The sequence below is a fragment of the Moschus berezovskii genome, chromosome 8 (assembly GCF_049115385.1).
Source record: "Moschus berezovskii isolate FMDL1 chromosome 8, NW_MosBer_1.0, whole genome shotgun sequence".
NCBI classification, from domain to species: domain Eukaryota; kingdom Metazoa; phylum Chordata; class Mammalia; order Artiodactyla; family Moschidae; genus Moschus; species Moschus berezovskii.
In genome coordinates this window covers 95,692,145-95,717,786 of record NC_142467.1, presented here as the reverse complement: position 1 = coordinate 95,717,786, position 25,642 = coordinate 95,692,145, and the positions used below count along the sequence as shown (strand labels likewise).

The following is a 25,642-nucleotide window of genomic DNA, read 5'->3' as shown; positions in this document are numbered from 1 at the left end:
GACTGAAATACCAGTGGACTTCCAGATAGCCCTCATCAGAAACTTTTAAAAAATCTGAGACTTCCCTGGTGGTCCAATGGTTAAGAATCTACCTTGCAATGTAGGGGACTCAGGTTCGATCCCTGGTCAGGGAACTAAGATCCCACATGCCGCAGAGCAACTGAGTCCAAGCACCAGAAGTAGAGAGACCACAAGCCACAACAGAGCCTCAACACAGCCAAATAAAGAAATAAACTTGAAAAAAAAATCCTGAGGTGGTATTACCTAAAAAAAAAAAAATCTTGGCTGCATTTAAAAATTAATTTGAATTTGTGACGTTTTTAAGGGACGATTCAACTCAGCAGTGGGAAGTAAGTTTCCCTTCTCACATTTATGGTTATTCTTATTGTCTCTTTGGTGGGCTTCCCCTTTCAATGTTGGTTGTCTGTGTCCTAGCCTGTTCCTGGGCCATCCATACAGCATATAGATTAGGGGGGTGATGAAGAATGACCTACAAGCCAATCCGGCCATCGTTGCTTTTTTTTTTTAATTAAAAAATTTTTTTTAAGCTGTGCTGGTCTTTGTGGCTGCAAGCAGGCTTTATCTAGCTGCAGTGAGTAGTGGCTACTCTCCATTTACAAGGCAAGGGCTTCTTATTATGGTGGCTTCCCTTGTTATGACTAACCTAGATAGCATATTAAAAAGCAGAGACATTACTTTGCCAACAAAGGTCCGTCTAGTCAAGGCTATGGTTTTTCCTATGGTCATGTATGGATGTGAGAGTTGGACTGTGAAGAAAGCTGATTGCCGAAGAATTGATGCTTTTGAACTGTGGTGCTGGAGAAGACTCTTGAGAGTCCCTTGGACTGCAAGGAGATCCAACCAGTCCATTCTAAAGGAGATCAGTCCTGGGTGTTCATTGGAGGGACTGATGCTAAAGCTGAAACTCCAATACTTTGGCCACCTCATGCGACGAGTTGACTCACTGGAAAAGACTCTGATGCTGGGAGGGATTGGGGGCAGGAGGAGAAGGGGACGACAGAGAATGAGATGGCTGGATGGCATCACTGACTTGATGGACATGAGTTTGGGTGAACTCCGGGAGTTGGTGATGGACAGGGAGGCCTGGCGTGCTGTGATTCATGGGGTCGCAGAGAGTCGGACACGACTGAGCGACTGAACTGACTGACTGACTCCCTTGTTGTAGAGCATGGGCTCTAGGGCATGCAGGCTGCAGCAGTTCCAGTGAATGGGCCCAGTAGTGGGGGCACACAGGCTTCATTTCCCTGTGGCATGTACGATCTTCTCTGACCTGGGATCAAACCCAGTCTCCTGCGTTGGTAGGTGGATTCTCAACCAATGGACCTTAAGGGTAGTCCCCATTGCCTGTTTTTTTTTTGTGTGTGTGAATAAAAATTTCATTGCAACACAGTCTCATCCATTAGTTTACATATTGCCTAGGAATGCTTTTGCGCACCCTGACGACAGAGTTGAAATAGTTGCAACAGATCCTATCGTGCTCAACGCCTTAAACATTTACTAACCACGGTTTACAGGAAGTGTTTGCTAATCCCTGATACAGATTAGCACTGTATGTTAGAAATATAGTATGAGTCACATGTGTAATTTTAAGTTTTCCAGTAACCACGTTTCAGAACAGTAAAAAAAAAAAGGGGGGGTGGATCATTTAAATTATATATTAACTCACTACCCGCAAAATATTTTCATTTCAATATGTAGTCATTCTAAAAATTATTAATAAGCTATTTTAATTCTTTCATCTCTGGCACCAGGACATTGAAACCCAGTATGTATATTACACTCACAGTCTAACCACACTTAAAGCTCTCAATAACAAAATGTGACCAATGGCTGCTGACTAGACAGGAAACATCTTGACATTCCCATATTGTAAGATTATTTTTAAATTAAATTTTTGTTGAGATACAGTTGATTTACAATGTTGTGTTAGTTTCTGCTGTATACTAAAGTAAATCAGCCATTGTTGTTCAGTCTCTAAGCCATGTCTGACTCGTTATGATCCCATGGACTACAGCACTCCAGGTTTCTGTGTCCTTCACTATGTCCCAGGGTTTTCGCAAACTCATGTCCATTGAGTCGGTGATGCCATCCAACCATCTCATCCTTTGTCACCCCCTTCTCCTCCTGCCCTCAGTCTTTCCCAGCATCAGGGTCTTTTTCATAGACCTACCAAACGTATACAAATATCCACACTCTTCTAGACTCTACTCTCAGAGATCATTTAATGTCTGACTTCCCTAGAAGATGGGAAACTCCCTGAGGGCATGGGCTATTTCTGCCTCTATCATTATTTTATTTTCAATAAATATTTGCTCAAATAATAAAAAATTAAAATTAAAAAATAGGTGCACCCCAATGTTCATTGCAGCAATGTTTACAACAGTCAAGGCATGGAAGCAAGCTTTTTTTGTGTGTTTGGAATTTTTTTTTTTACTTTTAAAGAAATTTATTTAATTGGAGGATAATTACTTTAAGATATTGTAGTGGTTTCTGCCATACATTGACATGAATCAGCCATGGGTTTACATGTGTTCCCCATTCTGAACCCCCCTCCCACCTCCCTCCCCATCCCATCCCTCTGGGTCATCCCAGTACACCAGCCCTGAGCACTCTGTCTCATGCATCAAACCTGGACTGGCGATCTGTTTCACCTACGATAATATACACATTTCAATGCTATTCTTTCAGATCATCCCACCCTCACCTTCTCCCACAGAGTCCAAATGACTGTTTTATACATCTATGTCTCTTTTGCTGTCTTGCATATAGGGTTATTGTCACCATCTTTCTAAATTCCATAGATAAGCGTTAGTATACTGTCTTGGTGTTTTTCTTTCTGGCTTACTTCACTCTGTATAATAGGCTCCAGTTTTATCCACCTCATTAGAACTGATTCAAATGTATTTTTAATGGCTGAGTAATATTCCATTGTATATATGTACCACAGCTTTCTTATCCATTCATCTGCTAATGGACATCTAGGTTGCTTCCATGTCCTGGTGATTATAAACAGTGCTGTAATGAACATTGGGGTACAGTGTATCTTTCAAGTCTGGTTTCCTCGGTGTGCGGCATGGAAGCAATCTAAATATCCATGGACAGTTGAATGGATAAAGAAGATGTGGTACATATAAACAATGGAATACTACTCAGCCATAACAAAGAATGAAATAATGCCATTTGCATCAACATGGATGGAGCTGGAGATTATCATACAAAGTGAAGTAAGTCAGACAGAGGAAATAAACCATAGGATGTCATTTATATGCAGAATTTTAAAAAATTATCCAAATGAATGTATTTACAAAACTGAAACAGACTTGCAGACGTAGAGACTGAATTTATGGTAACTGTGGGGATCGGGGTGGGGAGAGTCTGGGGAAAAGATACATAGGGGGAGTTTTGGATTGATAGGAACACACTGCTCTATTTGAAACAGATAACCAACAAAATATTGTTTTGGTTGTGCTCAGTCAAGTCCGATTCTTTGCTACCCCATGGACTATAGCCCACCAGGCTCCTCTGTCCATGGGATTTCCCTGGCAAGAATACTGGAGTGGGTCACCGCTTTCTCTTCCAGAGGATCTTTCCGACCTAGGGATTGAATCTGCATCTCTTGCATCTCCTGCACTAACAGGCAGAGTCTTTACCACTAGTGCCCCCTGGGAAGCCCATCCAATAAGGGCTTACTATAAAAAATTTGTTTAATTAAAAAAAGGTCTAAAAAGCAGTCAATCCGTGGGGAGGGTGGGAGGGAGGCTCAGGAAGGAAGGGATATATGAATACATATAGCTGACTCTGGAGAAGGAAATGTCAGTCCACTCCAGTATTCTTGCCTGGGAAATCCCACAGACAAAGGAACCTGGCAGGCTATACAGTACATGGGGTCGCCAAGAGTCGGACATGACTAAGCAACTGAGCACACACATAGCTGATTCACTTTGCTGTACAGCAGAAATGAACACAACGTTGTAAAGCAAGTACACTCCAATTAAAAAACATTAAAAATTAAAAAAAATTTTAAAGCAATCAATCCATTAATATTTGTTGCTTGAATGCACCATAACCCTCCTCTTTGTTTCTCAGGAATGGGTTTGTACCTGTGGATTCAGACTCTTCGATTGTGGAACACCAGATCTTCATTTCATCGCCTTTTGCTTTCAACTGAAATGTCTCATTCTCTCTCGTGCATTCTTTGTCGATCACTTTGCTCTCGATATCTAAAAGGGAGAAAGGGAGAAGTGGCAGGAGGCCACCCAGAAAGTGGGATCTGAATTTGGTTTCTGGCCAAGAAAGGAAAGCATCTCTAGTTGTAAGTAGGGAAAGAACAGAAAGAATGATGGGTCATGGGAAAGACCTTGAGGCCCTTGATTAATGGCAGGCAGATGGAGGCACCAAACAAATTCGAAACCCAGTTGGAACTCGAGGAGTAAGGGTTCACATCTTAGGAGATGCTTCAGGGAAAAATGAAGTGAATAAGGATGGAAGATAACAGAGTCATGAGCCTCTGACTATTTCAAAGTTAGATTGGTTTTCCAAAACCAAAGGAAATTGGGAGGGTCTGGAGCAAGCCCAACAGGGTGGAAAAGGGCTCAGGTTCTGCAGTCATAAACTAGGAGGCCCAGCTCTATCACTCACCTGCTGTGTAAACCTGACCAATGACTTAACCTCTCTGAGCCTCAGATTTCTTACCTGTAACATGGCAATAATTACAGGACTTTTAATGAAAACAAGATAGGTAACGGAACCAGAGGTGTCCTTTTAAAATATAAGCTGGATAAGACTGTGTTTATTCTCAAACTTTTCAATCCCACTCCCTCCCAATACCTCAAGTAAAATTGTGACTCCCTACTGTGTGTTCAGTCACCTCCAACACTTTGAGACCCCTTGGACTGTAGCCTGCCAGGCTCCTCCATCCATGGGATTTCCCAGGCAAGAATACTGGGATGGATTGCTGCTTCCTCCTCCAGGGGTTCTTCCTGACCCAGGGATCGAACCCAGGTGTCCTGCATCTCCTGCACTGCAAGCAAATTCTTATCCACTAGGACATCCAGGAAGCCAGCGTTTGTCTTCAAAATCTGCCTCTCTCTTTTCTGATCCCTTCTCCTACAGATTTTCTGTTCTCCACTCCACTTTAGGGCTTCCCAGGTGGTTCAGTGGTAAAGAATCCACCTGCCAAAGCAGGAGACACAAGTTGGATGTGGTATATGAGAAAGCCATGGGGAATCACAATGTCAAAGTCACCCGCCTAAGTCAACCCCCAGGTGCGACCTTGACACCAAAGATATATCCTACCTAAGTGTTTCGTCTGAATAGTCTGACTGACATTCGCTGAGGGTTTCAGAAAAGCTGCCAACGTGGTGCTTTCCACGCTCTCCATTAAGACTGTGGCCAGTGTAGAGGTCTCTTCTTTGGTAAAGTTGGACCACTTGGATGTTTTTTCGATCACAGAGGCAAATGTCTTAGCCGTACTCTGCAAGGAAAGGTGTGTTTGCTCTGTTTCTCATCAATGAAACAGCAGCCGTCCCCCGTCTCGCACCATGAGAATGGGTTAACAGTCTGGGATGATGAAGAATTAAAAAGGCCATTCACTAGGGACTTCCCTGGTGGTCCAGTGGTTAATTTAAGACTCCTCCATACATTGCAGGTGGCGTGGGTTCCATCCCTGGTTGGGGAGCTAAGATCCCACACATCATCCTACATTTCTTTTTTTGGCCAAAAAAATCCAAAACATAAAATAAGCAATATTGTAACAGATTCAATTAAGACTTTAAAAAAAAAATCTTAAAAGAAAAAAATAGACATTTCCTCAGCCTCTTTTTCCTGATTCAAGAAGCCCTACTGGGGATGCAACTTGGTGTGCAGTAAGTCAGCACTTGTTGCCTTATGAATTACACGTACCCTTTTGACTCAGCAATTTCCCTTCCGGGAATTCCCTCCTTCAAGAAATACTTTAAAATTGTGCAAGGATCTTGGGTAATGATGTTTATCTCAGCATGGTTTTTGATAGCAAAAATCTGGAAAGCCTGAATGTCCAAGCAATTGGTTAAATAAAACATGCTAAAACCAAATCATGGGATAGTGTGAAAGTGTTAGTCACTGAGTCGTGTCTGATTCTTTGTGACCCCATGGACTGTAGCCCGCCAGGCTTCTCTGTCCATGGAATTCTCCAGGCAAGAATATTGGAGTGGGTAGCCATGCCTTTCTCCAGGGGATTTTCCATATACAGGGGAAGTCCCATATGCAGTTGCTAAAAAAGAATGATATAGTGTATCTATATACATCAACAAGCAGAAAGCTATTATTAACAAGTATGAGCTATTTTTAAATAAAGCAAAGTACAGAATCACATTTGTTGTTGTTGTTGTTTATCTGGTTTTGACATTTTCTTCATTATATGAGATGTCACCACCGGGGAAATTTGGAAGGTTGTGTAGGATTCTATGTCTATTTTTGCAACTTCCTCTGAGTCCACAATTATCAAAATAAAAATTTTTTATTTTATATTAAAGTATCATTGATGAATAATATTGTGTTAGTTTCAGGTGTTCAGTAAAGTGATTCAGTGATACATGTACAAGTATCTATTCTTTCTCAAATTATTTTCCCATTTAGGTTATTACAGACTATTGAGCAGAGTTTCCTGTGTTCTACAGGGAAAAGGCAGAAACTGGCTGTCTATTTTAAGCATAGCATTATGTACATGTCAATTCCAAACCCCCAATCTATCTCTGTCCCCACCCATACCCCCCATAACTATAAGTTAGTTCTCTAAGTCTGTAAGTCTGTTACAGAACCATGTGTTATGCTATCTCATTTTACTTTTAAAACAGCAAGCATTTTAATTTAATCTTTCATATTTATGGTATTTATGTTTCTGGCACTAATTGACATGAAAGTCGCTCAGTCGTGTCCGACTCTTTACGACCCCATGAACTATAAAATCTGTGGAATTCTCTAGGCCAGAATACTGGAGTGGATAGCCTTTTCCTTCTCCAGGGGATCTTCCCAACCCAGGGATCAAACCCAGGTCTCTTATATTGCAGGCAGATTCTTTACCAGCTGAGCCACCAGGGAAGCCCAAAAAATAAATATAATTAATACTTATTGTAAACCAAGTATTGGTTATATACATATTGTTTAATTATATATATAATATATTATTTTATTTTATAAAATAAAATATATTTATTTATTTTACATATAGTATTTATTCAATAATATATATTATTTAAAATATATTGAATATTAAATATATAAGTTATATATATTATATATAATATATATGAAGATTTATATATATTTATATATTGTTTAATGTATATATTATTTAAATTGATTATATTTAATTTTATATTATTTAATATATATTAAATATATGTTATATTTTATATATTGTATATATAATTTAATAGATTATATATAGATTATATATATTAAATTATATATAATATATTATTTGATATATATAATATATAATCTTATATATTATATATTATTATATATAATCTTATATATTATTTAATTTTATTGTATATTATTTAATTTATTAATATATTATTAAAATAATATTATATATTATTTAATTTTATGATGATAACTATGAAATAGAGGCTACTGTTAATACCACTTTGGATAGGAAAACATAAGTACATATCTTGTAGTTACCAGGACAAAGATTTGAACCTTGGGGTCTGGCATCAGAGATTAGATTCTTAATCACTGCTATAAACCACTCACTAGGTACTCAATAAATGCTTCAGTGTGTGTGTGTGTGTGTGTGTGTGTGTGTGTGTGTGTGTGGTGTGGATCTGTTCTCCACGTATTTACAACGCAAAAAAAGATATGGAAAGATACACATCTAAATGTTAACTCTTGGTTCTGTCTAAGGAACAGAGTTAAAGAAATAATAGCAATAATTATATTAATGCTGATACTGTTTCCTTGATTGTTGATTATTGTCAATAAATTGACTATAAAATGTGACCTCAACAAAAAAAAATCAGAAAATAATTCACAACCTAAGAAACGAAGGGATGAAATTAATTTAATACAGTCCAATGGTGAAGAAAATTAACAGAAATCTTAGCAGGGAAACCAATTTCTATCTACCCAAATTTGATGACAAGAAGATGAAAAGAACTTCAATAAAAACTGAGTCAGAGTGAAACTTGAGAGATGTTTGTCCGGGAAAAACAAGATGTACTGAGTTTTGTAACCATATCCCAAATGAAAGGCATGAATTTGGGGTCCCTCTCCACTGATGCAGCGGAAGAATCTCAACTAGAATAATCCTGAAAAAGTGTGATTCTCAATTCCGTAGCAGATGAAATCTCATCAAAACTCCCTTTGACATTAAATTTATGCATCTTAGCTAGGAAGCTTAGTTTATATCTTCAGGAAAGAATAAATAGCAGGCAGGCTAAAACTCCATAATGGTAAAACATGTGTGTTAATTTTAGGACATCTTTTTATCTTTGGCTTAATTTGGAAATCTGTTCCTTAATGGTTGGAACAATTTGATGTATTAGAGAAGCAAACCAATCAGGTGATTTCATGCCAAAAAGCAATTAAACTTGTGATTTTTATCTGAACAATTTAAGAGAACAATTTTACGGTTGATATACTGCATTGCACATTAAAAAAATCTGAATTATTATATTCATACATGTGGTTGATTGGATTTATAAATCCTTTAAGACCACAGTAAGGGCTTCTCAGGTGGCACTAGTGGTAAAGAACCCACCCGCCAATGCAGAAGACATAAGAGATGCGGGTTCGATCAGGAAGATCCCCTGGAGGAGGAGATGGTAACCCATTCCAGTATTCTTGCCTGGGGAATTCCATGGACAGAGGAATCTGGCAGGCTATACTCCAAAGGGTTGCAAAGAGTTGGACATGACTGAAGCGACTTAGCACATATGGCATGTAACGGTATAGTAACCTTGCCTTAGGTTTGTAAATCTTCATTCAGTACTTAAAATTTGGGGAGAAATGAGAATATACATAAACATGGTAGAAAATGTTTGCAGGAATTTAAATAGGTTTGTTGAAAGGGCTCATTGTTTATACAAATTTAATCTGGAAAAGTCTCTGATGCTGGGAAAGGTTGGGGGTGGGAGGAGAAGGGGACGACTGAGAATGAGATGGCTGGATGGCATCACCGACTCTGTGGACATGAGTTTGAGTGAGCTCCAGGAGTTGGTGATGGACAGGGAGGCCTAGCGTGCTGTGATTCATGGGGTTGCGGAGAGTCGGACACAACTGAGCAACTGAACTGAACTGAACTGAATCTGAAAACTCTATGAATGAATATAAACTTCATGAACAAATGTTATACTAATTAATTTAAAATTCACCAGAATACAAATGAAAGTGTTTTAGCTATATCAATGAAATAACAACATCCATTAGTTGCAACTTAAAGACTTAATAGAAATTAATGTTTAATATCTGCAACTGTAGAGAACTATATTCAGTATCCTATGATAAATCCACAATGGAAAAGAATATTTTTTAAAATGTATATATGTGGGTAACTGAATCACTTTGCTGTATGACAGAAATTAACACAACATTGTAAATCAATTATATATCAATAAAAAGAGCTATATAAAATCTGCAACTATAATGATCTAGTCATTCTACTTCTAGGTATTTACCCTGGAGAAATGAAAATTCAGATTCACACACACACACAAATAAATATTTATCGTAGCTCTATTGATAACCACCAAAAGTTGAGGTGGGGGTGGAGGAATGAAGAGATCTTGGTCAAGTGGAAACATTTCAAATATCCTTCAAAGATGAGTGGATAAACCTGCTGTGGTCCACCCAGAAAATGGGATACTACTTACCCACGAAAAGGAGTGAAGCATTGACACATACAACAAAGCGGATGAAACTTGAAAACACGGTGCTCACTGAGAGAATCTAGACTCTAAAGGACACTTACTGTGTGATTCTGTTTACAAAACATTCTTGAAAAGACAAAACTAAAATGGCAGAGAACAGATCAGGAATTCACAGGAGCTAATGGTGCTAGGAAAGGTTGGGGGCGGGAGGAGAAGGGGACAACAGAGAATGAGATGGCTGGATGGCATCACCGACTCTGTGGACATGAGTTTGAGTGCACTCCAGGAGTTGGTGATAGACAGGGAGGCCTGGCGTGCTGTGATTCATGGGGTTGTGGAGAGTCGGACACGACTGAGCGACTGAACTGAACTGAACTGAATGGAATGGTGAAGGGATTGAATATATGGCTATAAAGAGGAAACCCAAGAATCTTCAGTGGTCTAGTGGTTAAGACTCTGCACTTCCACTGCTGGGGGTGCAGGTTTGATCCTTGGTTGGGGAACTAGGATCCCACGTGCCATGTGGCCCCAAAAAAATTTTTTTTAATTTTTTAAGTTAAAAAAAAAAAGGAAGGCCAAGGAAGTTGTGGGGGGTGAGGGATGAAACAGTTTTATTGTCTAATTGTGGTGGTAATTACACAAACCTACTCAGGTAATAAACCCCACAAAACTGTACAGAAAAAAAGGCAATTTTTCTGCATGTTAATTTTTCAAATCTTACAACTGGAGTAGATTAAACATTAACTCACAACCCTTTTATGTTAAAGAGGATGTTCTGCACCCAAGGTATGCCCCCAAGACATTCGAAACTCAAAACATGATTACAAAGACTTCAGTGTTACCTTCAGAGAGACATCGGTGGTTTTGTTTTTACAGACATTGTCCAGAACGCTGAGGGTGGCATTCATCAGCACACAAAAGGAAACCTGTATCCGAGCGGGAAGAGCATCTGTGAGCATTGATCAAGCATGAAATGTACAAATTGGGCCACTGAGTCCTCCACATGGGGTAGTCTTGAATTCCTGGGGTTTCACGAGGCTATCGTATTTTCAGGAAAATAAAAACTCACCCTTCGGAATCACAGCACATTTCTCTCCCATAGGTAAAAAAAGAAACCATCAACCAACAGCAAAACTATTGAGTGGGGTAAAAAGACAGAAGTTCCAATACTTTGGCCACCTGATGTGAAGAGCCAACTCACTGGAAGAGACCCTGATGCTGGGAAAGATTGAGGGCAGGAGGAGAAGTGGGTGACAGAGGATGAGATGGTTGGATGGCATCATTGACTCAATGGACATGAGTTTGAACAAACTCCAGGAGAGAGTGAAGGACAGAGAAGTGCAGAACGTGCACGCTGCAGTCCATGGAGTCACAAAGAGTCTGACACGACTGAGTGATTGAACAACAAGAAAAACAGACAGAAAATGTGTGAAAAGAGCAGTGGTCCAGTTGGAATATAATTCAGCTGTGAAAAGGACTGAAGCACTGATACTCCCTACAACGTGGTTGGGCCTTGAGAGCACGATGCACAGTGAGAGAAGCCAGAACCAGAAGACCGCATAGTGTGTGATTTCACTTATACGAAATATCCAGAATGAGCACGTCTATAGAGATAGAAAGTAGATCACTGTTTTGGGGGGGTTGAGGACAGGAGGGAAGACACAGTAACTGCTAATGAGCATACAGGATTTATTTTGGTGATGATGAAAAAGCTTTGCAGATAGAAGTGGTGTTTGCACACCACTGTGAGTGTACTAAATGCCTCTGAATTGTACACTTTAAAATGATAAAGTTTATGTGTATTTCCCAATTTAAAAAACCAACTGTGGTCTGAAGTACATGGGAATCCCAAAGGTAATTTATAAGTTTATATTTAATATAGTGACATCAATTTCTGAAAATGCTTCTGGAGTCTTTACTCACTAGAATGACTTCATTAGAAAATCAAGAGATCCAAATTCCTCTTTGCCTGGCTTGGAGGCTGTGTATCATCCATTCCACATCACAGAGATGCAGCAATACACCTCACAAAAGTGAGACTCCAACATTCTTACTTGTTTGAGTAAATGAATTTCCAAGTTTTAGATAGGCAAATGTCCTCCCTTTCCAACTTTCCTTGAAGCTGTTGCTGCTGCTGCTGCTGCTGCTAAGTCGCTTCTGTCTTGTCTGATTCTGTGCAACCCCATAGATGGCAGCCCGATTCTCCAGTCAAGAACACTGGAGTGGGTTGCCATTTCCGTCTCCAATGCATGAAAGTGAAAAGTGAAAGTGAAGTCACTCAGTCGTGCTGACTCTTAGCAACCCCATGGACTGCAGCCTACCAGGCTCCTCCGCCCATGGGATTCTCCAGGCAAGAGTACTGGAGTGGGTTGCCATTGCTTTCTCCTTCCTTGAAGCTAGGTGTAAGCAAAAGTGATACTAAGTCGTATGCTTAAAGGGAAGGACTGTGCCTTTCACTTGCCCTTCTCCCCTGCCCACCAACTGGAATGCAGATTTGATGGCAGGAGCTGCAGCAGCCATTTTGGACCACAATAAGGGAGTCTTGTGTTGATGATGGAAGAGTATTATGGAGGCATCATGTCAGATCTCAGCAGCTTACATTCAGATTGCTACAAAGAGAGAAATAAACATCTATCTGGTCTAAGCCACAATTATTTTTGTCTTTGTAAAATCTGCAGGACAGCATCCTACCTAAGTGCCTTCTAGGAGAAAAGTCGAAAACTAGGAATCTTCAAAATTACTTACATTTTTAGACTCCACTGCTGCTCCCACATGGCAGAACTGGAGCTGCATGTTGTTGGGTAATACATCATCTTTACACTTGAAGGGAATCCCTCCAAAGAAAACAAAAGCAACCAAATCAAACTTAACTCCAGCAAGTCTGCGTTCATCATCCCCTGCTTGAAATCCATCCATTGCCATGTTATACAATACAACCATGGAAATGAACAAACTATAGCTACACACTACAGCAGTGATTCTGAGAAGCATGATAGCAAGTGAAGAAAGCAAGTCAGAAAAGACTATACATAATACAAGACCATTGTTATAAAGCTCCAGAGCAAACCATACTAAACAAGGAATGTTTCGGGGGAAATATTCTAAGTTTAGGAATTACAAACAAAGTTCCACTTGGGCCTCTCTTCAGAGGAGTCAGGGATATGCATTGGCATTGATGATGTTCTAGTTCTTATGTTGCTAAGGACTTAACATATACTCATTTTATTATTATACCCTTTTGTCTCCATGTAAGTTATCTATACTTTTAACACATCAAATAGTCCATAACTTTAAAGTTCTTAAACCTTTCAAAGTTCCCCATGGTTCTCAAGCAAAAAGACCACAAAATTCTTTACACAGCACACAAGTCCTGTAGAAGCTGACCTCTGCCCACATTCTCAGATGAAGTAAATGCCATTTCCCATGCCCTCCTCACTTTGCATTAGCCTCAGGGCCTTTGTACATGCTATCATTTGGAGCACCATGATCTCTACTCTTCATCTAGATAATCCACACTCTTTCTTCAAATTAAATGGCACTTCACAGAGCATATTAAATATCCCACTATACAATGCACAACAAAGTGCCCTGCAGTTTTTCAATTATCACACTCATTGTGGTTGTTAAATAATTATGCATGTGCTCCCTTCCCTAGACTATAAACTCCATGAGGGCAGCTATCATGTCTGTCATAACCAGGATTAAATCCTCAGGACCTAGTGCGGGGATTGTTGAATTCATTAATTAGCAGATGTTCCAAAAATAATTTACCAAATGAGTGATTAGTGAATGAACAAGTGAACAGAAAATAAGAGAATATGTAGATAAAGTAAAAAAAAAAAAAGAGGAGAATCCAAAGAATGAGAAAAAGTGAGAATTCTACAAAGCAAAATACAGATTCCATTGCCAAGACATGTAAGGAGATTATTACTTTGGCAGCTGAAGTTGCCATGTTTCCAGGAGTCTTCTGGATTGGGATGAAAACCTGCGATGCAGCCACAGCTGTAGGAGCCCAGGGTGTTGGTGCAGACAGAATTTGGGCCGCATCGTGAGGGATCCTGAAGGCACTCGTCAATATCTGCAAAAAACTCAAAGATATCAAACAGTGCAGAGAAGTAAGGATATACTTCTTTCCAAGGAGGTCCAGCAAACTTCCTACTTACCTATGCAGTCTGCCTTTTGACCTATGGAATTGAGTTGTCCATTGCTTGGTGCAAAGCCAGGGTGGCAGGTGCAAAAATAGCTCCCAGGGGTGTTGGTGCATGTCCCATTGAAAAGGCACCTGTCAAGGCACTCATCAACATCTGGGGAGTAGAGACCAGGCATGATGCAGGATGGGTCACCAAGCCAACAAAAATCACACTTCCCCTTTCAAAGCAGAGGGTGCACATGTGCTCAGTTGCTTCAGTTGTGTTCTACTCTTTGCGACCCTGTGGACTGTTGCCCACCAGGCTCCTCTGTCCATGGGATTCTCTAGGGAAGAGTGCTGGAGTGGGTTGCCATGTTCTCCTCCAGGGGATCTTCCCCACCCAGGGATGGAACCCACATTGCCCGGACCTCCTGCATTGCAGGCAGATTCTTTACTGCTGAGCCACCAGGGAAGCCCCTCATAGCAAAGAGTTCTTGCTAAAACATAACAGCCCAACCAGGGACTACATTTCCCAGAATCCTCTGCAGCTAGATGGGATCATATGACTAACTTTCATTTATGGGATGTGAAGGAGTATGACATGTAACTTCTGACCCAATGGGTTAAGAAGTCGCTGTACCTTTTCTCTTTTTCCCCACTACTGACTGTAACCAGAAATTTCTTTTTAAAGTCAGTTGGCCATGCCCACATGGCCTAAGTAGGACCTTAGTCCCCTAACCAAGGATGGAACTTGCACCCCTTACATTGGGAGCATGGAGTCTTAACCACTGGACCACCAGAGAAGTCCCTGGAACCAGGAATTCTAATGCCTTAAGGGATAGAAGAACCAAGAGATACAAAGAGACTCGTTCCCTATATCACTCCATGGAGGAAAGATGTCCCTTGGCCAAGTATATCCATACTGGATTGGTGTGAGAGTAAGAAATCTCTATTGAGTTGAGCTAGTGGTTCTCAACTTTGGGACCTTGGGCAATGTCTCGAGAAATTTTTAGTGGTCACTTGGATCCAATGGATAGAGACCAAAGACCCTGCCAAATATCCTATAATGCACAGGTCAGCATCCCTGACACACAACAAAGAGCTATCCAGTCCCTAAAGTCAATAGTATCAAAGTTGTGGAACCCTGGCTGTATAACTAATGTTCCTCTGAGGGTTTCTGAGCCAGCTGTCATGTTCTAAGGAAGCCCAAGCAGCCATGAGGAAAAGTCCATAAGGAAAACTGAAGGGCCAGTTGAACTCCCAGCCAGAGGCCAATGCCAACTACCAGCCATGTAAGCAAGGTTATTTTGGACCTGCCAACCATGCTAGGGTCCCCCAAAAACCATATGGTCAACCCACAGCATCATGCTGCTGCTGCTAAGTCACTTCAGTCATGTCTGAGTCTGTGCGACCCCATAGATGGCAGCCCACCAGGCTCTGCTGTCCCTGGGATTCTCCAGGCAAGAACAATGGAGTGGGTTGCCATTTCCTTCTCCAATGCGTGAAAGTGAAGTCAGTCGTGTCCGACTGTTCACGACCCCATGGACTGCAGCCTACCAGGCTCCTCCGTCCATGGGCAAAGACAAATGACTGGGGACTTCCCTGGTGGTCCAGTAGTTAAGAATCCATCTTCCAAAACAGGGGACATGGGTTCAGTCCTTGGTGGGGAACTAAGATTTCAAATACCATGGAGCAACTAAGCCTGCACGCCCCGATGAAAGATCCCATGTGCCACAAGACCCAAAGCAGCCAAATAAATAAATACCTTTTTAAAAAGAACAAATGACTGTTGTGATAAGTCACCATGTTTCAAGGTAGTTTGACACCCACTGAGAAGTCCCCAAAGTGGCTGGAAGAGTTACCGGCACACTTGAAATCCTCAGGGTTTTCAGGGCTCCACACACCAGGTGAAAAGAACCCCGGCAAGCAGGAGCAACTGTATTTTCCTGGGATGTTGGTGCAGACAGAACTGGGACCACAAAGAGTTGAGTTCCTGGAACATTCATCCACATCTAAGCAGAAAATCAAAATGCAGAAGAATGATGAGAGTACAGTAGCAGTTCACAGTCCCATCACTGACTAAAGCCAATGGGTTTCCCTGACTCCTTCAGGCTCACCTTCTTAAACACAGATGTGTCACCACAAAAAGAAAGCATTTAGAGACATGTGTGTGACCCATGCAAATCTTCTGATGAGGATCCCCCACAGCTCAGGACAAAATCCACACTCCTCATTAGAACATGTAAGACCCTGAGAGTCTGTTCCCAGCTGAGCTCATCTTTTCCTTTCTTTTTTTTTTTTTCCCTAAGATTTTTTTATGTGGACCAAGGCTTCCCTGGTGAGTCAGTGGTAAAGAATCTGCCTGCCAACGCAGGACACATGCAGAAGATACCCTGGAGAAGGAAATGGCAACCCAAACCCGTATTCTTGCCTGGATAATCCCTGTAGACACCCCTGGACAGAGGAGTCTACAGTCCATGGAGTTGCAAAATAATCAGACATGACTTAGCTATCAAACAACATTATTTTAAAGTTTTTATATCTTGCCTAGAAAATTCCATGGACGGAGGAGCCTGGTGGGCTGCAGTCCATGGGTTCGCTACGAATTGGACATGATCGAGTGGCTTAATTTTCACTTTTCACTTTCACATATTGGAGAAGGAAATGGCAACCCACTCCAGTGTTCTTGCCTGGAGAATCCCAGGGACCGGGGAGCCTGGTGGGCTTCCGTCTATGGGGTCGCACAGAGTCGGACACGACTCAAGTGACTTAGCAGTAGCAGTTACAATATTGTTTCTGTTTTATGTTTTGGGGTTTTGGCTGTGAGGCAAATGGGATCTTAACTCCCCAGCCAGGGGTCAAACCCGTACCCACTGCATTGGAAGGTGAATTCTTAGCCACTGGACTGCCAGGGAAGTCTCTCATATTTTGCTTTTAATGCCTTCATAATTCATGATTCAAATTCATCGATTACCTGTAGGTTCATGAGGCTCATTCTCTCTCACCTGCGTTCCCTCAGCCTCAAATTCATCACTCCCCTCTTTTGTTAATGAATTTCAATTCCTCTCCAATGAATCACTATATCCAAGGGGAAGGGTAGAGAGCATGGATGTCATGAGTTCAAAGCCTGGCTCTGACCCTTATAATCTGTCTTTCCAGATGTTATTGAGTGAATTATGTCTCCCCAAAATTCGTAAGTTGAAGCCCTCCTCTCCCCAAGTGGGATGGCATTTGGATGTGGAAAACAATTAGGTTTCGATGAGATCTTGAGGGTGGAGCTCTCGTGATGGGATTAATGCCCTAAAAGGAAGAGGAAGAGGGACTTTCCAGATGGTCCAGTGGTTAAGAATCTGCCCTGCAATGCAGGGGATGCAGGTTCAATGCCTGGTCAGGGAGTTAATGTCCCACCTGCCATGGAGCAGCTAAGCCCCCACACCGCAACCTCTGAGCAGGTGTGCCACAACTGATGAGCCCACACACCACAAGGAAGATTATGAGTGCACAATGAAGATGCAGCACAGCCAGAGAAATAAGACGCAACCATGTGTAAAAAAGAATGCAGCTGTGTGCAAGGCAGGTAGAGAGCTCTCTCCAGAATCCTAGCATGCTGATACTTAATCTTGGACCTCCAGCCTCCAAAGCTGGGAGATAATAAATCTCTGTTGGCGAAGCCCCCACCCCCAGTCTATGGTACCTTGTTATGGCAGTCTGAGCTAACACACTGGATAAGAAAATTCATTCCTCTGTGCCTCTGTTTCCTCATCTTTGAAATGAAAGCAATAATAGAACCCACCCAATTGAGTTGTTCAGAGGATTAAATAAGATGATAAGATCAAACCAGTCAATCTTGATGGAAATCAACCCTCAATATCCATTGGAAGGTCTGATGCTGAAACTGAAGCTCCAATACTTTAGCCACCTGATGTGAAGGGCCATCTAATCAGAAAGATCCTGATGCTGGGAAAGATTGAGTGCAGAAGGGGGCGACTGAGGATGAGGTGGTTGGATGGCATCACCGACTCAATGGACATGAGTTTGAGCAAACCATGGGACATAGTGAAAAACAGCGAAGCCTGGTGTGCTGCAGTCCGCAAAGAGACAGACACGACAGTGACTGAACCACAATAAGTATATTTAAATACTCAGAATGGAATCTGGGACAGAGCAAATAGTATAGATGTATTCACTGCTGCTGCTAAGTTGCTTCAGTCGTGTCCGACTCTGTGCGACCCCACAGACAGCAGCCCACCAGGGTCCCCTGTCCCTGGGATTCTCCAGGCAAGAACACTGGAGTGGGTTGCCATTTCCTTCTCCGATGCATGAGAGTGAAAAGTGAAAGTGAAGTCGCTCAGACCTTTCCGACTCTTCGTGACCCCATGGACTGCAGCCTACCAGGCTCCTCCGTCCATGGGATTTTCCAGGCAAGAGTAGTGGAGTGGGGTGCCATTTCCTTCTCACTAACTAACATAAAAAACGCACTGCAAACATGTTTCACTTTCTTCGTGTCCAGCAATGAGGAAAATCTTTTATAGGCATCCACTTCATGAAAGCTCACAGCAGCCCTATGAATCGCAAACTAATATTTCCATTTTTCAGAGGAGAAAACTGAGGCTTCAAAACTGTGCCAAATCACATATCTTGTGAAAAGCACAACTGTGATTTAAATCCAGGTTCTGTCTGGCTCTGGTATTTTTACATGACAGCTTTCCAAGCTGTCTTGAGTCTCAGAGACTGGGAATTGGGGGATTAAGTTGATATCCGTCCTGCACAAGCCCACCCTGAGTTGCTAGCAGTTGCAACCTGATTCAGAGGCAGCAGGGCATGGTGGTTGGGGTATGAAGTCACACTGGGAAGAGCTGAATCTTAACTCTCTTATTTCCTTTCTATTTGACCTTGGTGACTCCATCACCATGGAGGCTGTTTCCTCATCTGTAAGACGGGTATAAAATACCACTGTACCATCAGTTTGTTGGGAGGACTGAATGAACACATGTTTGGAAGAGCTTAGTGTCTTGGCTGGGATCCTGACTCTGGACCACTGCACTTACTGTTTCCCCTTCCTGGAACACCCTTCCCCAGGTACCCAGTATCTCACTCCCTCGGGTTTTATATCAAAAATCACTTCTCAGCATGACCTATCCCTACCACTCTATTAAAAAGGCATCACCCTCATGTATTCCCTATTCACCTTTCCTTGAACTATCCCTGACACAAGATTTCCAGCATGCATTTTGTTGTTACCTTCCTCTCCACACATTTCATGATAAGTTCCAGGAGAACAAGTAATTTTTACCTGTGTTACTCACTGCTGTACCCTTCATCCCTAGAATAATGCTTGGCATGTACTAGATGCTCAAGAAGTATTTGTAGAATGAATGCATGAATGAGTGAGTGGCTATTGGCTTCAGCTCTGCAGACAAGGGCTTTGGACTCAGCTGAGACCCACTTCAACTTCTCCCCCACCACTGCTGTCTTTGCAAACAGATTGGACTTGATTCTTCATTTACTTTCACCTACCCTTCACTTACCTTCACACGTCTCTCCTGGTCCCTGGAAATTCTTCTTTCCACTTCTGGATTCATATCCTGTGTTGCAGACACAAGAGTAGCTTCCAATACTGTTGTGGCAAGTTGAATGCTCTGGGCAACTTCTGGGATTGGCACATTCATCCACATCTGGTGAGTAGAAATTAAAACCCAGGTCAAAGAAGAAGTGGTGAAGACGGGACCCTACAAACAGGAGATTATCTCCCCTTGACCCTCCCCAACACCCAGACTTTCCCCTTCTCCCTAACCTCACTTTAAGTTAGGCATGGCCATGAGAATACATTCTGGCCAATTGTATGCATTCCAAAGGTGACAAATAGTTTCAAATCATAATGATCATCAGTTCAGTTCAGTTCAGTTCAGTCGCTCAGTCGTGTCCAACTCTTTGCGACTCCATGAATCACAGCACACCAGGCCTCCCTGTCCATCACCAACTCCCGGAGTTCACTCAAACTCATGTCCACAGAGTCGGTGATGCCATCCAGCCATCTCATTCTCTGTCGTCCCCTTCTCCTCCCGCCCCCAATCCCTCCCAGCATCAGAGTCTTTTCCAGTGAGTCAACTCTTCGCATGAGATGGCCAAAGTATTGCAGTTTCAGCTTTAGCATCAGTCCTTCCAATGAACACCCAGGGTTGATCTCCTTTAGAATGGACTGGTTGGATCTCCTTGCAGTCCAAGGGACTCTCAAGAGTCTTCTCCAGCATCACAGTTCAAAAGCATCATAGATTGTAGAAATGGTTGTCATGTTTTACTCCTCCCTGTGTCCAACCTTGGTATGAGACTTGTGCCATACAATGTGACATTGCCACTCATCTCTCTAATGTGTGAAGTTTGATTCTGTAGTCCTTCACTCTAGCTGGCTCTATGACTTACACTAGCCAATAAATACTGCAGAAGCAACGTGGTGGCACTTCCAAACATAGACCTCAAGAAAACTATTTCTACTCATACTTTGGGTCCCTTACTTTTGTCATATGAACAAACTCCAGGATAGTAAGAAAAAGACAAAGTGAAAAAGACACAGATCATCCCAGATGAGCTGCAGATATATGAGGCAGACCAGCCAAGATTAGCAAAGCTGATACACAGCTGACCACCAGCACATGAACCAGCCCAGTAGAGACTTAAAGAACTGACCAGAGCAGAGCCCAACCTAAACTTCCAACACATGGAGTTAAGAAATAAACAAATGGTGGTTGTTTTAGCCACCAGCTTCTGGAGTCATTTGTTACTCAGCAATAGCTAACTACTACAAATAGATAAGAAGTGTCAGAGATGATTTCAAAATATATCTAACTCCAAGCCAGGGGATTATGTTGAGGGCTTGATCACTCTATGCCTTACTTATGGAATCACCCTCCCTTCAGATAATTAATAATGCTGCAGCAGACTCAAGAATCGGAGCCCATATCTCTTGGTGACAGTATTCTGGTTGCAACATGCAGAATAGATTTGAGACAGCAACACTAGAAAAATGGAGAGACTAGTGAGGAGGCCACTGTAATAATGATGGAACTTAAACCAAGGATGGAAAAGAGTGGAGAGACTCAAGACATATTTAGCAGGTAGATTGCCCAAAACACAATGACAGATTTAATATAGGAGGGAAGGGAATATCAAGAATAACTCTGTTCTTCACTCAAATACCTTTCAGGAAAAATTTCTGAATTTTGGATCTGAGCTTTCCCCAGGACAGAATTTATCTCAGTGCTAATGACACATGGCACCAGATTATTCTTGGTAGTGGGGAGGCTGTGATGTGCATTGGAAGATGTTTAGCAGGATCTCTGGTCTCTACCCAGAGACTCACCAGTTGATTAACACAAACTACCCCACCAACATCACCAGTATGGAAAACCAGAACTGTCTCCAGATACTGTCACATCTCCCACCAGTGAGGTGTAAATCAGGCTAGAGATTGAGCCCTGAGGTACTTTCTTTTTTTTTTTAATTTTTAAAAAATGTATTTATTTTAATTGTAGGCTAATTACTTTACACTATTGTATTGGTTTTGCCATACATTGACATGAATCTGCCCCGGGTGTACATGTGTTCCCCATCTTGAACCCCTCTCCCACCTCCCTCCCCATCCCATCCCTCTGGTTCATCCCAGTATACTAGGCCCAAGCATCCTGTATCATGCATCAAACCTGGACTGGCGATTCATTTCACATATGATAATATACATGATGGAAATAGAACTGCCATACGACCCAGCAACCGCACTCCTGGGCATACACACCGAGGAAACCAGAATTGAAAGAGACACATGTACTCCAATGTTCATCACAGCACTGATTATAATAGCCAGGACATGGAAGCAACCTAGATGTCCATCTGCAGACAAATGGATAAGAAAGCTGTGGTACATATACACAATGGAGTATTACTCAGCAATTAAAAAGCATACATTTGAATCAGTTATAATGAGGTGGATCAAACTGCAGCCTATTATACAGAGTGAAGTAAGCCAGAAAGAAAAACACCAATACAGTATACTAATGCATATATATGGAATTTAGAAAGATGGTAACGATAACCCCGTATACGAGACAGCAAAGGAGACACAGAACAGTCTTTTGGACTCTGTGGGAGAGGGCGAGGGTGGGATGATTTGGAAGAATGACACTGAGGTACTTTCAAGTACTGCCTAATCCACTGCTTAACTCATAGTAGACACTCAACAGGAGTTCAATTTCAGCTTCTTCAACTGGATTAGTGACTTTACCTCTCTGAGCCTCAATTAGATCATTAGGAACATAATCTCTACTTCATAGGAATATCAAATAAAGTTCTTAATTAATTGAGTAGCTAAAAAAGAAGATCAAGTTCTCTATACCATCACAAATGGAGTTTTTATAGGTGAATCCAACATGACAGCTGCAGCGGTAGCTTCCCAAAGAGTTGGTGCACTCAGAATGCTCTGGGCAGATCCCATGGGTGAGGCATTCATTAACATCTGAGAAGCAGTGGAGGAGAGTGAGCAGACTAAAGGTTAGGTGTCTAAGTTTAGCAAACCATGTATCCAACTCAATCAGTTCAGTTCAGTCCAGTCACTAGTCGTGTCCGACTCTCCGTGACCCCATGAATAACAGCACGCCAGGCCTTCCTGTCCATCACCAACTCCCGGAGTTCACTCAAACTCATGTCCACAAAGTTGGTGATGCCATCCAGCCATCTCATTCTCTGTCGTCCCCTTCTCCTCCTGCCCCCAATCCCTCCCAGCATCAGAGTCTTTTCCAGTGAGTCAACTCTTCTCATAAGGTGGCCAAAGTATTGGAGTTTCAGCTTTAGCACCAGTCCTTCCAATGAACACCCAGGATTGATCGCCTTTAGAATGGACTGGTTGGATCTCCTTGCAGACCAAGGGACTCTCAAGAGTCTTCTCCAACACCACAGTTCAAAAGCATCAATTCTTCGGCACTCAGCTTTCTTCACAGTCCAACTCTCACATCCGTACATGACCACGGGAAAAACCATAGCCTTGACTAGATGGACCTTTGTTGGCAAAGTAATGTCTCTGCTTTTTAATATATTACCAAAGTTGGCCATAACTTTCCTTCCAAGGAGTAAGCGTCTTTTAATTTCATGGCTGCAATCAGCATCCGCAGTGATTTTGGAGCCCAAAAATATAAAGTCTGACACTGTTTCCACTGTTTTTCCATCTATTTCCCATGAAGTGATGGGACCAGATGCCATGATCTTTGTTTTCTGAATGTTGAACTTCAAGCCAACCTTTTCACTCTCCTCTCTCACTTTCATCAAGAGGCTTTTTAGTTCCTCTTCACTTTCTGCCATAAGGGTAGTGTCATCTGCATATCTGAGGTTATTGATATTTCTCCTGGCAATCTTGATTCCAGCTTGTGCTTCTTCCAGCCCAGCGTTCCTCATGATGTACTCTGCATATAAGTTAAATAAGCAAGGTGACAATATACAGCCTTGACGTACTCCTTTTCCTATTTGGAACCAGTCTGTTGTTCCATGTGCAGTTCTGACTGTTGCTTCCTGACCTGCATACAGGTTTCTTAAGAGGCAGGTCAGGTGGTCTGGTATTCCCATCTCTTTCAGAATGTTCCACAGTTTATTGTGATCCACACAGTCAAAGGTAAGAGAAACCCAAATAAGATGGTAGGTATTGCGATGGGGCATCAGAGGGCAGACAGACTGAAATCATAATCACAGGAAACTAGTCAATCTGATCACATGGGCCACAGCCGAATGTGGTCCACTGGAGAAGGGAATGGCAAACCACTTCAGTATACTTGCCTTGAGAACCCCATGAACACTATCAAAGGGCAAAATGATAGGATACTGAATGAGGAATTCCCCAGGTCGGTAGGTGCCCAGTATGCTACTGGAGATCAATGGAGAAATAACTCCAGAAGGAATAAAGGGATGGAGCAAAAGCAAAACCAATACCCAGTTGTGGATGTGACCGGTGATAGAAGCAAGGTCTGGTGCTGTAAAGAGCAATATTGCATAGGAACCTGGAATGTTAGGTCCATGAATCAAGGCAAATTGGAAGTGGTCAAACAGGAGATGGCAAGAGTGAACACAGACATTCTAGGGAATCACTGAATTAAAATGGACTGGAATGGGTGAATTTAACTCAGATGACCATTATATCTACTATTGTGGGCAGGAATCCCTTAGAAGAAATGGAGTAGCCATCATGGTCATAAAAGAGTCCGAAATGCAGTACTTGGATGCAATCTTAAAAACGACAGAATGATTTCTGTTCGTTTCCAAGGCAAACCATTCAATATTACAGTAATCCAGGCCTATGCCCCAACCAGTAACGCTGAAGAAGCCGAAGTTGAACGGTTCTATGAAGACCTACAAGACCTTTTAGAACTAACACCCCAAAAAAGATGTCCTTTTCATTATAGGGGACTGGAATGCAAAAGTAGGAAGTCAAGAAACACCTGGAGTAACAGGCAAATTTGGCCTTGGAGCACGGAATGAAGCAGGGCAAAGGCTAATAGAGTTTTGTCAGGAGAACGCACTGGTCATAGCAAACACCCTCTTCCAACAACACAAGAGAAGACTCTACACATGGACATCACCAGATGGTCAACACCGAAATCAGATTGATTATATTCTTTGCAGCCAAAGATGGAGAAGCTGTATACAGTTAGCAAAAACAAGACCAGGAGCTGACTGTGGCTCAGATCATGAACTCCTTATTGCCAAATTCAGACTTAAATTGAAGAAAGAAGGGAAAACCACTAGACCATTCATATATGACCTAAATCAAACCCAACTCAATAGGAGTTGTCTATTAAAGACCCAAGCCTCAGAGTCTGAGTGCATTATCTGTGCCGGTAAAATGACCTGACTTTCCAGGGATTCAATTATTTCCAATGGGAGAAAAGAAACCAGTCAAACAGCTGCACTCATACCTTCCTGGCAGTTTTCTGCAGATTGAGTTAGGACCACAAGGGCCTAACTTCCTACTCCTTCCATCAAGCACTGAGGTCTGTATCTCCGCCCCTTGAATCTGAGCATGCTTGTGACTATGGTGATGGTGACACTAGGTTATAAAAATACCATGCCAAGTCATCACAATGTCACACACTTCCACCTGGTTCTCTTCAGATGCCCATGCTTGATTCAGCTGCCATACTGTGAGGAAGCTCAACTAGCCATGAAAAATCCAGCTGTCATGGAGAAGAACTTAAACATCCAGCTTACAACTCTGGCAGAGCTACCAGCCAACAGCCAGCACCGCCTTCAGCTTGTGAGTTAATCCCTTTCAAAGTGGATCCTCTAGTCCTCAGTTGAGCCAACACAACCATCACAGCATGGAAGAATGTCAAGCCATCATCAGCAAACTTAGCCCAAACAGCAGCTAGCCCAAACACATGATTGTTGTCTGATTCTCTCACCATTGATAAGAAGTTCCAGTAAAATAAATATTTTTTCCTGTGTTATTGTTGTATCCTCCATCTATAGAATAATGCTTGGCATATAGTAGGTGCTCAAGAAGTGTTTGTTGATTGAATGCATGAATGAATCAATTGCTTTAGGCTTCAACTTTGCATATGAGGGCTTTGAACTCAGCTGAGACCCACCTCAACTTCTCCCCACC

General features: G+C 42.0%; 1 protein-coding gene across 2 annotated transcripts in view; it reads right to left on the bottom strand.

Annotated features, from left to right (window-relative positions):
* Window positions 1-25,642, bottom strand: part of ADGRE1 (adhesion G protein-coupled receptor E1) — a 78,521-nt gene that overhangs the window by 18,403 nt on the left and 34,476 nt on the right. Inside the window, exons 21-28 of one of the 2 annotated variants that reach the window (XM_055429771.2) lie at window positions 19,533-19,679; window positions 15,867-16,016; window positions 14,039-14,179; window positions 13,807-13,953; window positions 12,621-12,709; window positions 10,718-10,801; window positions 5,317-5,494; window positions 4,122-4,241 (exon numbers count right to left, since the gene is read on the bottom strand). In XM_055429771.2, the coding sequence (XP_055285746.2) occupies window positions 4,122-4,241; window positions 5,317-5,494; window positions 10,718-10,801; window positions 12,621-12,709; window positions 13,807-13,953; window positions 14,039-14,179; window positions 15,867-16,016; window positions 19,533-19,679 (1,056 nt within the window). The remainder of the gene's footprint in view (window positions 1-4,121; window positions 4,242-5,316; window positions 5,495-10,717; window positions 10,802-12,620; window positions 12,710-13,806; window positions 13,954-14,038; window positions 14,180-15,866; window positions 16,017-19,532; window positions 19,680-25,642) is intronic. The other variant, XM_088838936.1, reaches the window with a different exon arrangement.